This window comes from Vigna radiata, unplaced genomic scaffold (genome assembly GCF_000741045.1).
Source record: "Vigna radiata var. radiata cultivar VC1973A unplaced genomic scaffold, Vradiata_ver6 scaffold_91, whole genome shotgun sequence".
Lineage (NCBI taxonomy): Eukaryota > Viridiplantae > Streptophyta > Magnoliopsida > Fabales > Fabaceae > Vigna > Vigna radiata.
Genome location: NW_014543115.1, coordinates 1149332 through 1162396, shown reverse-complemented (window position 1 = coordinate 1162396; position 13065 = coordinate 1149332). Strand labels below are relative to the sequence as shown.

Here is a 13065-nt window from a genome sequence, read left to right as displayed (position 1 = left end):
AAAAATATTTCAAAAGGTTTAAGCACACGTGCGACCATTTGCGTCAGCCTTGTGTTAAAACCTTTTCCTCTTTCTTTTAAAAAATAATAACAAAAGTATTTCAAAAGGTTTAAGCACACGTGCGATCATTCGCGTCAGCCTTGTGTCGAAAACCTTTTTTCTTCTCCCATTTCATAAAAATTATTTTAAGAGGTTTAAGCACACGTGCGACCATTCGCGTCAGCCTTGTGTTAAAAACCTTTTTCTTCTTCTCTCAGAAATTAACAAAAAATATAAAACATCATGTTTCCAAACAATTCTCTAAACAAAATTTCCAATCAGTTTTCAAAGAACTACGTAACCCTGATTTCTCAGTCTAACTGAGAATATGTAGGAGCAAGGTCAATCCTTGTCGGGCACAAAAAACACAAAAAAAAATATTTTGTTTTCTTTAGAGTTTTATTTTTTAGGGGAAATTAAACATTTAGCTAACCACATTAAATTCGCGCGTTTGATTAAAGGTACTGCCTTCGGGTAGGCGTTGTAGGGTGCTAATACCTTCCCTACATGTAACCGACTCTCGAACTAAATCTTTGGTTTTCGTGGACCGTGCCTTATCATTTTATGGTTTTTCCGTAGTTTTCCAGAATAAACTATGGTGGCAACTCCAAACTTTTTTTTCAAATTATTTTCTCTTTTTTGGATCGTCGTCCCGTCGCGATTTTCCGGTTGCGACAGATGGCGACTCCACTGGGGAACAAGAGAGTCAGGCCATTTAATTAAATGCGCGAATTCAATGTGGTTTTGCTTTGTGTTTTTCTTCCCCTTTTCTTTATCTATTGTTTGATTTTTGAAATAACCGCATGTGAATTGTTGGATATTGAACCCTAGGGTAGAAAACATGTTTATATCTGCTTGGGAATTTTTCTGGTTGTTTTGCGGGTGAGGGTTTGGGTATGCATGGCGTAGTCCCTTCACACACACACTTTATGCATATCATGAGTGGGGCCCTATACCCGAGTCTGAGTGTAGCTTAGAAATAGAGGGGTTGTGTAGCGGTGCCACTTGGGATATTCTTCCTGTTTGGCTATCGTGAGAACCCCAACTAGAGTTTGTTCTCTTCATTTGTATTTTCACACCTAGTTGATTACTCGACTGTTGTTGAGGTGCTATGTTGGGGGCCATAGCTCTAGTGACCTTTGATCTTTAGGCTCAGGGAACCATCCTGGTGAGAATGCATATACTTGACCTCCAATCTGAAACATTAAACCTATATTAGGGCACAAAGGGAGACATGCGTATTCCTATAACCCCCACGTTGTTTGTTTTTAAGAAAAATAATAATAATGTCATTGTATCGTCATACTATACATGCATTTGTGTTAGTGATGTTATTTTCACTTCGTCATATTGTCATGCATTTTGTTCATACATCATTTGGTAACATGCTGGTTTTAGGGGAAATCACAGGTATTTGATTGATCATATACAAAATGGAAGTTGATGCAAGACCTGGTGCTACTCAACAGACCGGTTCTGCCATTTTAAGAAAGAAACCTTGCCTAAAGATTCATAGGGGAAATCTAACAGGACTGGTAAATTTAGGCAAGAAACTTAAGACCATAAAGAGGGAAACTTTCAAGATGAAGTATGGAAATCTTTTGAGCCTATTAGAAATGGAAGTACAACTGCCTGCTATCACAGCCCTAGTCCGGTACTATGACTCTCCGCTAAGGTGTTTCACCTTCCAGGACTTCCAGTTGGCGCCAACTGTAGAAGAATTTGAGCATATCCTGGGCTTGCCACTAAAGGGTACCTCACCATATCAGCACTTGGAGCATCATGCCTCTATTCCTAACATTGTTGCCATTATGAAGTTGCACCCAAAAGATTTAGAAGACAAGATGGTAACAAGGAATCAAGTGCGTGGGCTAACACAAGGATATCTTGAACAATATTTACATCATCTGGCCGATAAGGAAGAGTGGGAGGCTTTTATGGATGTGTTAGTTCTCACCGTGTACGACATCGTTTTGTTCCCCAGAATAGAAGACTTTGTGGATTACACCGCTATTGATGTCTTCGTGGCAAAAAAGACGAGATCAGAAAACCCTGTAACAGCAGTCCTCGCAGATGTGTATGGGACCATGAGTTTTTGCCATGAGAGAAAGGGGAAGAAAATTCTGTGTTGCTTGCCGGCATTGTATGCATGGATGACCGCACACATGTTTAAAGGGCCAGTTGATGTCAGGTGTCCATCGGAGGATCTGTCGCACCAGGGGCTTAAAGGCAAAGGGGGCAATGAGTGGGCCCAATTCTTGGCTGGTTTGAATGAAGGGAAGGTAAAATGGTGTCTTCCTTGGCTAGAGATGAAACCATCTATCCAAAATTGTGGCGACTTTCCTAACGTACCTCTCATAGGCGCTAGGTATTGTATTAACTACAACCCTGTTTTGGTCCAAAGACAGTTCGGATATCCCATGAAGGGGGCGCCTTCACCAGATTATCTCACAACCTTCTTCATCTACTATGAGGACGGACATTGTACTGAAATGTTGAGGAGAGTCAGAAACGTCTAGGAAAATGTGGTGCGAGAAAAGAAGGACCTGAGGAGTGGAGTGATGGATAGCAGGGTTAGTTATCATACCTGGATTCTGGAGAGGGTAAGAGAAGTCAAGTTGCCTTTCAAGCCCATCAATGATCAATCGATGAGTGAAGGACCATCCCAAGCCCCAGAAAGTGAAGAGGTGAAACAACTGAAGGCTGAGATGGAGAAATTGAGGGTGAGGAATGCTAGGTTGGAAAATGAATTACAGAAGGCTCGGAATGATTTTGTGGATATGAGGAATGATAACGAAGAAAAGTCACAGGCTTATGAAAACATTGTCAAAATCCAGAAGGCCAAGAGAGATTATAAATTTCGAGTAAAACAGGATCTTGCGGCCACAAGTAAGGAGTTATCCATGAGGGTGAATGAGAAGAATGTGGCTTTAGAAGAAGGCAGACAGTGGAAACAGCTCTATGAAGAAGCCAAGAGGGATAAAAGGGAAGCCCTAAAAAGACTAAGGGAAGTGCAAGTCCAAGTACAAGAATCGGGGCATCAAATGAAGGAAATGACTACATCATTTGAAGCAGAGTTGAATCAGGAGCGTTGGAAGCTGGCAGAGGCTAAAGAGGAGTATCGAGCCATGTTAAAGCAAATGGAGGATTACATCGAGGAGTAGGAGGAGCGATGGAGGTCGATGGAATTTGAAGAAAGGCATCAGGCCTTGATAAAGCGAATGAAAGAGCACATCGCAGAGCAAGAAACGGTCGTAAAGCATTGGAAGGAAAGCTTCTCTCAGTTGGCTGCTTTGGTAAATGGGGCAATTGAAGACATCCCCAAAATGGTGTCAGAAGCTGAAGCGAGTACCCACTTTTATAGCCCACCAGTAGAAATAGAGCTTTTTATTAATCATTGTAAATGGTTGATAGACGAGATGAAATCCCTCATCACTCGGGCTAGGAATTGATGTATTTAGAAATCTTTATGATTGGTTTCCTTTAAGAAATGTAATGAACTTGTTTTCCTTTAAATGAAAGAGGTGGGATGTTTGTTTAGCATCCGCTTGTGCTAATTTCCATCAGTTATGTCATTGTGATTCTGTGATTTCCCCCTATCACTAGCATGCATCATGTTTTCTTTAACATGTTTCATTTTTCATCTAATTAATTAAAATAATAAAACAGTACGAGTGAGAAAAAATGATGACCAGATTCCCACGACATCCCTACCGGACCCGGGCAAATTCAAGAGCCATGGCAAGCTGGGAGGAGTCACAAGAATCTCTCAAAGCGGATGTTGGCCAGTTGAAGGACTAGATCGGCCACATCTTAGCGGCGCTTGAATCCATGAAGACTATTGGAGAGTCTTCATCTGCACATGTTGAAGGGAATGCTTACCCTTATCCCCCAATGTTCAATGCTGCGAGCCAATCAGTTCCTTTCCCACTGTATGGTTTACCTCCGGGTTACACTCCTCCTATAGGAGAGTACTCAGAAGCTGAGCACGCTTCATTCTCGTTTCCCGCGGCTGTTAATATACCACCAATCGGCACTCAGGGACCTGTCTTAGTGTCGGCTCCCATGGTGGGCACGGGAATGAACGAGACCAACACAACTGATGGAATTCGGGTGACCCCAGTACTGCATGTGGTTGCTAAGGAGGATTCTTCAGCCGAAGCTGCACCCCACGCCACGGTGGTTGGGGGATTTAGTAGCCTCGTTGGAACTACGGGTAGGTTGGAGAGTCTGGAGGCAAGAATGAGAGCTGTCGAGGGGGTCGAAAGTTACGGGTTTGGAGATGCGGCCAGATTGAGTTTGGTTCCGGGCTTGAAAATCCCGCCTAAGTTCAAGGCGCCGGAGTTTGAAAAGTATATGGGTAACACTTGCCCTAAAAGCTATGTGACCATGTACTACAGAAAGATGGTTGCGTATGCTCATGATGAGCCGCTACTCATCCACGTTTTTCAAGAAAGTTTGGCTGGGGTAGCATTGAACTGGTACACCCACCTGGAGCCATCTCGAATTCGTTGTTGGGCGAATCTAGCTGATGCCTTCGTGAAACAATATGTATACAATACTCATGTTGCTCCGGATCGTCTGCAGCTGCAGAATATGACAAAAAAAGACAATGAAACCTTCAAAGAGTACGCCCAACGATGGAGAGAGTTGGCTGCGCAAGTTGAGCCGCCGTTGTTTGATAAAGAGATGGTGTCGATGTTCGTACACACACTCCAACCGCCATTTTATGAGCATATGGTTGGGAATGTATCTGTCAATTTTGCTGACACCACCATCATTGGTGAGAGGAAAGAAATTGGATTGAAAAACAGGAAGATAGCATATGGCCCACCTGCAGCTACAAACTACAAAAAGCCCAGCTTCAATCAGGGGAAGAAGAAAGAGGGGGAGGTACATGCAGCGTCGGTAATGCCTATGTGGAGAGGACGAGCTCCCAATCCTAATTATCGACCATACTTAAACCCACCTCCTTATGCTGCTAACGCCTCGTTTGCTCACCAAGCTAGGCCTCAACAACAACAAGCATATTATCCACCGCAACGTATCCCAACCGAAGCTTCGAGACCGGCCGCAAACATGGGCCCAAATCTGAATGTGGGTCACAACAACAACCCGAGGGGAAATCAATTTGTTAGGTTCACCCCAATCCCTATGACCTACACTGAATTGTTACCTAACCTAGTCAAAAAGGGTCTGGTCGCCATTTGCCCGATAAAGCCTGTACAGCCGCCATACCCTAGGGGTTATGACGCAAATGCCAGGTGTAGTTATCATGCGGGAGGTGTTGGTCACTCGACCGAAGGATGCATGGCTCTCAAATACAAAGTTCAGGCTCTGATAGACTCGGGTTGGTTAAAGTTTCAAGAGGACCAGCCCAGCGTCGATACTAATCCATTGTCCGGGCACGGGAGTTCCTCCACGAATGCCATCGAGGTTGAAAACCAAGATCTGAAAAGAGAGGTAGGTGAAATCAGAAGTTCTAGGAGATTTATCTTTGAAGCTTTGTTGAAGAAGGGCCTAGTGAAGGGCGATTATGATCTGGGTATAGCGTGCGCACTCCATCCGGAGGCCGGGCACTCTATTGAGGAATGTATGGAATTCGAGAATATTCTGCAGGACTTACTTGATAGAAATCTGATGCAAGTGTGCCGCAAGGTCAGAGAGGAAGAAGTATTTGCACAAATTGGTGGAGAATCTGATGTGACTCTGCCCGAACCTTTGGTGATCCATTTCACTAGGACCACCCCTGCACTGGTAACTGAAGGAAATTTGTCTGTTGTCATCCGAGTGCCAACTCCTTTCCGTTATAAGAACGAGAAAGCCGTCCCATGGAGATATGAGGCAACTGCATTAGATGAGGGAGAAGATGCAAATCCGACTGTGGAAAACATATCAGGCATTGGTGGAATGACCAGAAGTGGTCGAATCTTTACACCACCAGAATTGGCGAGAGAAAGAACCAATGATAGGGAAGCAACAACGGATGCAAAAGCAAAGGAGTTCTTGAGGGGGAAGAACGTGGAGGCTGAAGAGACCCCTGACAAAGAGGAGAAGAAGGAAATATCTGAAGAAGAGGCTGGTGAATTCCTAAAGTTCATACAACAGAGTGAGTACAAAGTGGTGGAACAGTTGAATCGCATGCCTGCCCGGATCTCCTTCCTAGTATTACTCATGCACTCTGCCTCCCACCGAAAGTTGTTGATGAAGATACTTAGCGAAGCTCATGTGGAGCAAGGGATTTCGCTGAATAAGTTTGAGGGTATTGTTGGCAACATCGTTGCTAATAATTACCTCACCTTCACTGATGAAGAGATACCTGTTGAAGGGAGAGGTCATAACAAAGCCCTTCATGTCTCTGTGAAATGCCTGGATCATGTGATAGCACGTGTCTTAGTGGATAATGGATCCTCCTTGAACGTCATGCCAAAGGCAACCTTGGAGAACCTACCTAGTGATGGAATGCATATGAAGCCAAGTTCTATGATTGTGAGAGCCTTTGATGGTAGTAAAAGGGAAGTGATGGGAGAGGTAGAACTGCCGGTCCAAGTCGGTCCATGTGTCTTTCAAGTGACATTCCAAGTCATGGACATCCTCCCGACCTATAGTTGTCTGTTGGGTCACCCATGGATCCATTCTGCGGGGGTTGTGCCTTCTCCACTACACCAAAAGCTGAAGTATGTTATGGGAGATAAGCTGGTGATAGTGGCAGGAGAGGAGGATTTCCTAGTGAGTGGACCATCATCCACCCGTTATATTGAAGCAGTTGAGGAAGCTCTCGAGACAGCTTTCCAATCTCTGGAGATCGTGGGAAATACCTATGTGGAGCCATTTGCGGTCAACCCGCATCTGTCGCGTGCTTCTATCATGATGGCCAACGTCATGCTGAAAGAAGGTTATATGCATGGGAAAGGTTTGGGCAAGTATAGACAGGGGCGAGCATTCCCTCTAGAGGTCGTCGAGAACAAGAATAGGTATGGCCTGGGATATAAGCCCACCAAGGAGGATAGGAGAAGGCTGATCGAAGAAAGGAGAGAGCGCAGTCTGGCTCGGGTGGAAAGACGGGAGCCCAAGGTGGGAAGGATCTGTATCTGTGACCTCAAAGAGAGCTTTCGCAGCGCTGGTTGGGTTAACACTAGCCACATAGCGGCCGTGGGAGATGAAGATAGATCGGAAGGCTCCAGTTTCGTGTTGGCCTGCTCCCCGGATGCACGACTCGACAACTGGAAGATGCTGGATTTGCCCGTGATGCTTAATTTGAATGAGATGTAATAACTTTAATTAATCCTATAGCTTTACCCGGGGATTTAGGATTCATGACTTACGGGTTGACGCTTTTAGTTTGTTATGCTCAGCGCGATAATCAAAGTGTGTTTGTTTGTGTTTTATCATCATTTTGGATTCTTCATCGTTGTTTCGTTTATTTATATCTTTTTCGCAAACTTAAATAATGTAGATATGACAATGAGTGTTTTGAAAATAATTATGTCGATATTCTTGATTTTGGGCGCCCTGTCAATAATACGGAAGATGATTGTGATGATGACCCGGAACCCCCTCCTGAACTGTTAAGACTAATGGAACAAGAGTCTAAAGAGATAAAACCTCACCAGGAAGATGTTGAAGTACTCAATTTGGGGGATGAGGATGAGGTAAAGGAGGTGAAGATCGGTACAACCATGAAAGCAGAAGTGAAAGAAAAATTGCGTGTCTTATTGAGGGAGTTCAGGGATGTGTTCGCTTGGTCTTACAATGACATGCCAGGCCTCGATACAGATATTGTGCAGCACAAGCTCCCACTCAAGCCGGAACGCCCACCGGTAAAGCAAAAGCTAAGAAGAATGAAACCAGAAATGTCTTTGAAGATCAAAGAGGAGGTACAGAAGCAATTCGATGCAGGGTTTCAAGCTGTGGCGAGATACCCAGAATGGGTAGCAAACATTGTACCGGTGCTTAAGAAGGATGGTAAAGTTCGGATGTGTGTCGATTATCGAGATTTGAATCGCGCAAGCCCAAAGGATAATTTCCCATTACCACACATTGACACCCTAGTTGATAATACAACCAAGTATTCACTGTTTTCCTTCATGGATGGTTTCTCGGGGTATAACCAGATCAAGATGGCGCCAGAAGATATGGAAAAGACGACTTTTATTACATTGTGGGGCACATTTTGTTATAAGGTGATGTCTTTTGGACTCAAGAATGCTGGGGCAACATATCAAAGGGCGATGGTGGCACTTTTTCATGATATGATGCACAAGGAGATTGAAGTTTATGTGGACGACATGATTGCGAAGTCCGAATCAGAAGAAGAACACATCCTCAACTTGAGAAAGTTATTCGAGAGATTGAGAAAGTATAAGCTCAGGCTGAATCCCGCCAAATGTACATTTGGAGTGAAATCCGGGAAATTGTTAGGCTTTATTGTCAGCCAAAGGGGAATAGAGGTGGATCCTGACAAAGTGCGAGCGATAATGGAAATGCCTGCGCCTAAAACGGAAAAAGAAGTTCGAGGGTTTTTGGATAGATTGAATTATATTACTAGATTCATCTTCCAATTAACCGCTACTTGTGAACCACTGTTCAAGTTGTTACGAAAGAATCAGGCTGTGGTGTGGAATGAGGATTGTCAGGCCGCTTTTGAGAGAGTCAAACAATACTTACAGGACCCTCCTGTATTACGTCCACCAAAACTAGGAAGACCACTCATTTTGTATTTGACTGTATTGGACAAGTCAATGGGTTGTGTATTGGGTCAGCATGATGAGGATGGCAAAAGAGAGCACGCTATATATTACTTGAGCAAGAAATTCACAGACTGCGAAGAACGATATTCATCGTTAGAGCGGACTTGCTGCGCATTGGCATGGGCTGCTCATCGTTTAAGGCAATACATGTTGAGTCATTCTACATGGTTGATATCCAAGATGGATCCTATCAAGTATATTTTTGAAAAGCCTACTCTTACTGGAAGGATAGCTCGATGGCAGATGCTATTGTCAGAATATGACATCGTATATGTCACTCAGAAATCTGTCAAGGGTAGCGCACCAGCAGAATACCTGGCTCATCAACCCCTTTGTGATTATCAACCAATGCAACCCGAATTTCCCGATGAGGATATCATGGCTTTATTCGAAGAGAACAAAGAAGACCGAAACGAAAAAGCATGGACAGTGTTATTCGACGGAGCCTCGAATGTGATGGGGCATGGAATAGGGGCAGTGCTTATCTCCCCAGAGCGTCAGTATATACCAATGACGGCAAGGTTGTGTTTTAGCTGCACGAATAACATCGCTGAATATGAAGCCTGTGCCATGGGTATTCGAGCAGCAATTGAGTCTAAGGCAAAAATTCTGGATGTGTATGGAGATTCANCTTTGGTCATCCATCAATTGAAAGGAGAATGGGAAACTAGGGATACAAAATTAATTCCCTACCAAGCTTACATCAGGGGATTAATGGAGTATTTCGATTCCATCACATTTAACCATATACCGCGAGAAGATAATCAATTAGCAGACGCACTGGCTACCTTGTCGTCAATGTTTGAGGTTGATCAAGATGCAGAATTACCAAGAATCAAAATGAAAAGCCATGCAGAGGCAGCATATTGCCACTTCATCGAGGAGGAGTTAGACGGTAAACCTTGGTACTTTGATATCAAGTGTTATCTTAAAACCCGAGAATACCCTGAGGATGCGTCTGAAAACGATAAAAGAGCACTAAGAAGGTTGGCCGGCAATTTTATCTTAAGTGGGGATGTTTTATACAAGAGAAACCATGACATGGTTCTCCTCAGATGAGTGGATGCAAAGGAAGCCGAGTTGATATTGAAAGAAGTGCACGAAGGTACATTTGGTACGCACATGAATGGACATTCGATGGCTAGGAAGATCTTAAGAGCTGGTTACTTCTGGTTGACCATGGAAAACGATTGCTGCATACACGTGAGAAAGTGTGAGAAATGTCAGATATATGCAGATAATATCAATGTGCCACCCACTGCTCTGAACGTGTTGTCTGCACCATGGCCATTTTCGATGTGGGGAATAGATGTCATCGGAGCTATAGAGCCAAAAGCGTCAAATGGACATCGCTTCATACTAGTCGCAATCGACTATTTCACCAAGTGGGTTGAGGCTGCTTCGTATGCCAACGTGACTAGAAAGGTTGTGACTAGATTCATAAAGAAGGAGTTGATCTGTAGGTATGGGCTACCTAACAAGATCATCATTGATAACGCTACCAACCTGAACAATCAGATGATGGTGGAGTTATGTGAGGAATTCAAAATTCACCACCATAATTCCTCTCCTTATCGTCCAAAGATGAATGGGGTAGTAGAGGCTGCTAACAAGAACATCAAGAAAATTGTGCAGAAGATGGTGGTCACCTACAAGGATTGGCACGAAATGCTTCCTTTCGCTTTGCACGGATACCGCACATCAGTACGAACATCAACTGGGGTCACACCATTCTCGCTAGTGTTTGGGATGGAAGCAGTACTTCCATTTGAGGTGGAAATTCCCTCCTTACGGGTTTTAATAAAAACTCAGTTAGAGGAAGCTGAATGGGTTCAAGCCCGATTTGAGCAACTCAACCTCATTGAAGAAAAAAGGTTAACAGCAGTGTGTCATGGACAACTGTATCAAAGGAGAATGAAAAAGGCATTTGACAAAAGGGTGCACCCAAGAGAGTTTCATGAAGGCGAACTAGTGTTGAAGAAGATTTTGCCCATCCAAAAAGATCATAGAGGCAAGTGGACCCCAAACTATGAAGGGCCATTTGTGGTGAAGAAAGCATTCTCTGGTGGAGCACTAATCCTCACAAGGATGGATGGGGAAGAATTACCGTTACCGGTTAATTCTGATGTGGTCAAAAAGTTTTATGCTTGATGATTCCGTGATAGAGGATGTTGTTAAGGGATATTGACATTGTTTAAAGTTTTGTTATACTCTGTGTTGTTTCACTCAATAAATACCGCATACTTTCATTTTAGTTTTTGTTCGTATACTTTCTGAAATTATTGCATGTTGCGCTGAGCTGTTTAGGTAAATAAAGAAGAATGAAAACGAAAATAATTGAACGAATGTCAATAAAAGCATCACGGGAATATTAAGTTGGCTTAGCTCGGACATGGTGGGTGTCGTGAACAAAAAAAAAAGAAAAGAGAAAAAGCAAAAGAAAAGACATATGTTGAATTCGTTGTCAATAAGGTTGTCAAGGGCATCGTGTTTTCAGAAAGCAAAAGCAAAATAAGTTTTGAAAAATATCAAAGATGGGTTTCCTCTTGATGCAAGGTTTTGGGGGTAACCATCGTTCTTTTCCTGCTAGAGCATCTGTATTCATACTACTTGAACCCTCAACCTTTTCGTTTCCCATTAAAACAAAAGATTGTCATGAATATAATTCTGGGGCAGTGTCCATCATGGTACACATCCCTAACGATATGTTGATTGGGGAGATAAAAAATAAATAAAAAAAATAAGGGAAAGAAAAATAATGAGGTCGATGTGTCACCACTACAGAGTTTTATTTTAGGGTTAAAGTTGCGAGAAAGTAAGGCAAGCAATGATTCAGAGTGAAGTATGGCCATTTTTCTTTACCCAAACGTCAAAAGAAGTTTATCCAATTGCACCCTTGTTGAGCCATAAATTATAATTGTTTTCATCACCCTTGACAAGAATCATTAGCACATCGACGTCAACCTAAAGGGTACATCAAGGGCATCCAAAATCAAGGAGAGAATTTCTGAAAAAAAAAAGGAAAAAGAAATGAAAAAAAATAAAGTTTCAAAGAAGTACACAACAGAGACAACGAAGCAAGCAACCCAAAAGGGGAAGAAAAGAAGAAAAAATAAACAATGAAAATAAAAGGATGCCCAAAGTTTCAAATCTCTAGGGATAATTGACTCGACACCTTGCAAATGATTCTTGTTGAAACAATTTGACTGCCAAACACTTATTTGTGCCTTCATTATCCATTTATTTCAAAACCCTTTGACCTTTAGCCACAGTACAAGCCAATAAAAGTCCACGCTGACTGAAGACTATTTGTCCTAATCTTTCTCACGAATTTAACTCTGAAACGAAATGATGTGGTGAATGACACAATCACTCCAAAAAAAAGAGGGAAAGAAAACAAAAACATCGAACAAATAAAAAAAAATGTGTGAAGTCTCCCCGTCAATCAAGAATCACCAAATTAGGGCAATCCGTCCTACCCGAACCTTTCCACCTCTCCAAATCAAGTTTACTATGCGCAACAATTGGGGCAGCCCTTGCGAGCCATGCATGTTTAGATACTAACAACACCTCCCAAAGTGAGAAAAACTCAAACGCTAATGTTGCCCACAGATAATCATCCAACCATATACCTTTCATACTCATCTTCTGCAGCTTCTCGGGTTCAAGCTAGTTTGAATTGCAAAAAGCGTTAGAGGGAATTTGAACCCCTAGTTATGCTCTCTTCCTTTCATCAAAGAACCCACTGCTTCTTGACATTATTTTCAATGAACGCGTTTCGAATGTACATCGCGTTTGACGACAACATTGACAACGGATTCCAAGCATAGAATTTTCAAAAAAAAAAAGGAGAAAAAAGAAAAAAATGTAAGAAAGAGAAGGCAAGAGCAAAAGAAAAGAACGAAACCAATGGCTCATATGCATTCATGCACCATCATGACATAACATCATCTCATAGAAAGCAAAGAAAATTGTTCAAAAATCCTTAAGGGGAAAATGAAGTGGTGAAAAAGGTTAACACGACCTTTATATCTAAATCTCTCTAATGTTTTGCTCAGTATTTACCAATGTTTCTTCAAAAAGATCTGAATCCAAGAGTTTCTTCTACGATAGCACCCCGCTATAAGGCATTCGTCGAACCTAACAATCATATCATTCATCCATAGGGTTTGTACACCCTCCACGAGGTTAGCACACCTCATATCATTCATCCATAGGGTTTGTACACCCTCCATGAGGTTAGTACACCTCATATCATTCATCCATAGGGTTTGTA

General features: G+C 42.7%; 1 protein-coding gene and 1 pseudogene across 1 annotated transcript; both read left to right on the top strand.

The window, feature by feature from the left end:
• The first annotated feature begins 1472 nt into the window (after nucleotides 1–1472).
• Nucleotides 1473–2558, top strand: LOC106753066. Its single transcript, XM_014634851.1, has one exon. It carries the CDS (start codon nucleotides 1473–1475, stop codon nucleotides 2556–2558), a length of 1086 nt encoding a protein of 361 aa, XP_014490337.1.
• Nucleotides 2559–4255: 1697 nt separating this feature from the next.
• LOC106753064 lies at nucleotides 4256–10966 on the top strand (annotated as a pseudogene).
• The last annotated feature ends 2099 nt before the right edge of the window (nucleotides 10967–13065 follow it).

What these genes read in the sequence shown, in the direction of transcription:
- LOC106753066 (XM_014634851.1), top strand. Translation starts at nt 1,473, where the DNA reads ATGGAAGTTGATGCAAGACCTGGTGCTACTCAACAGACCGGTTCTGCC.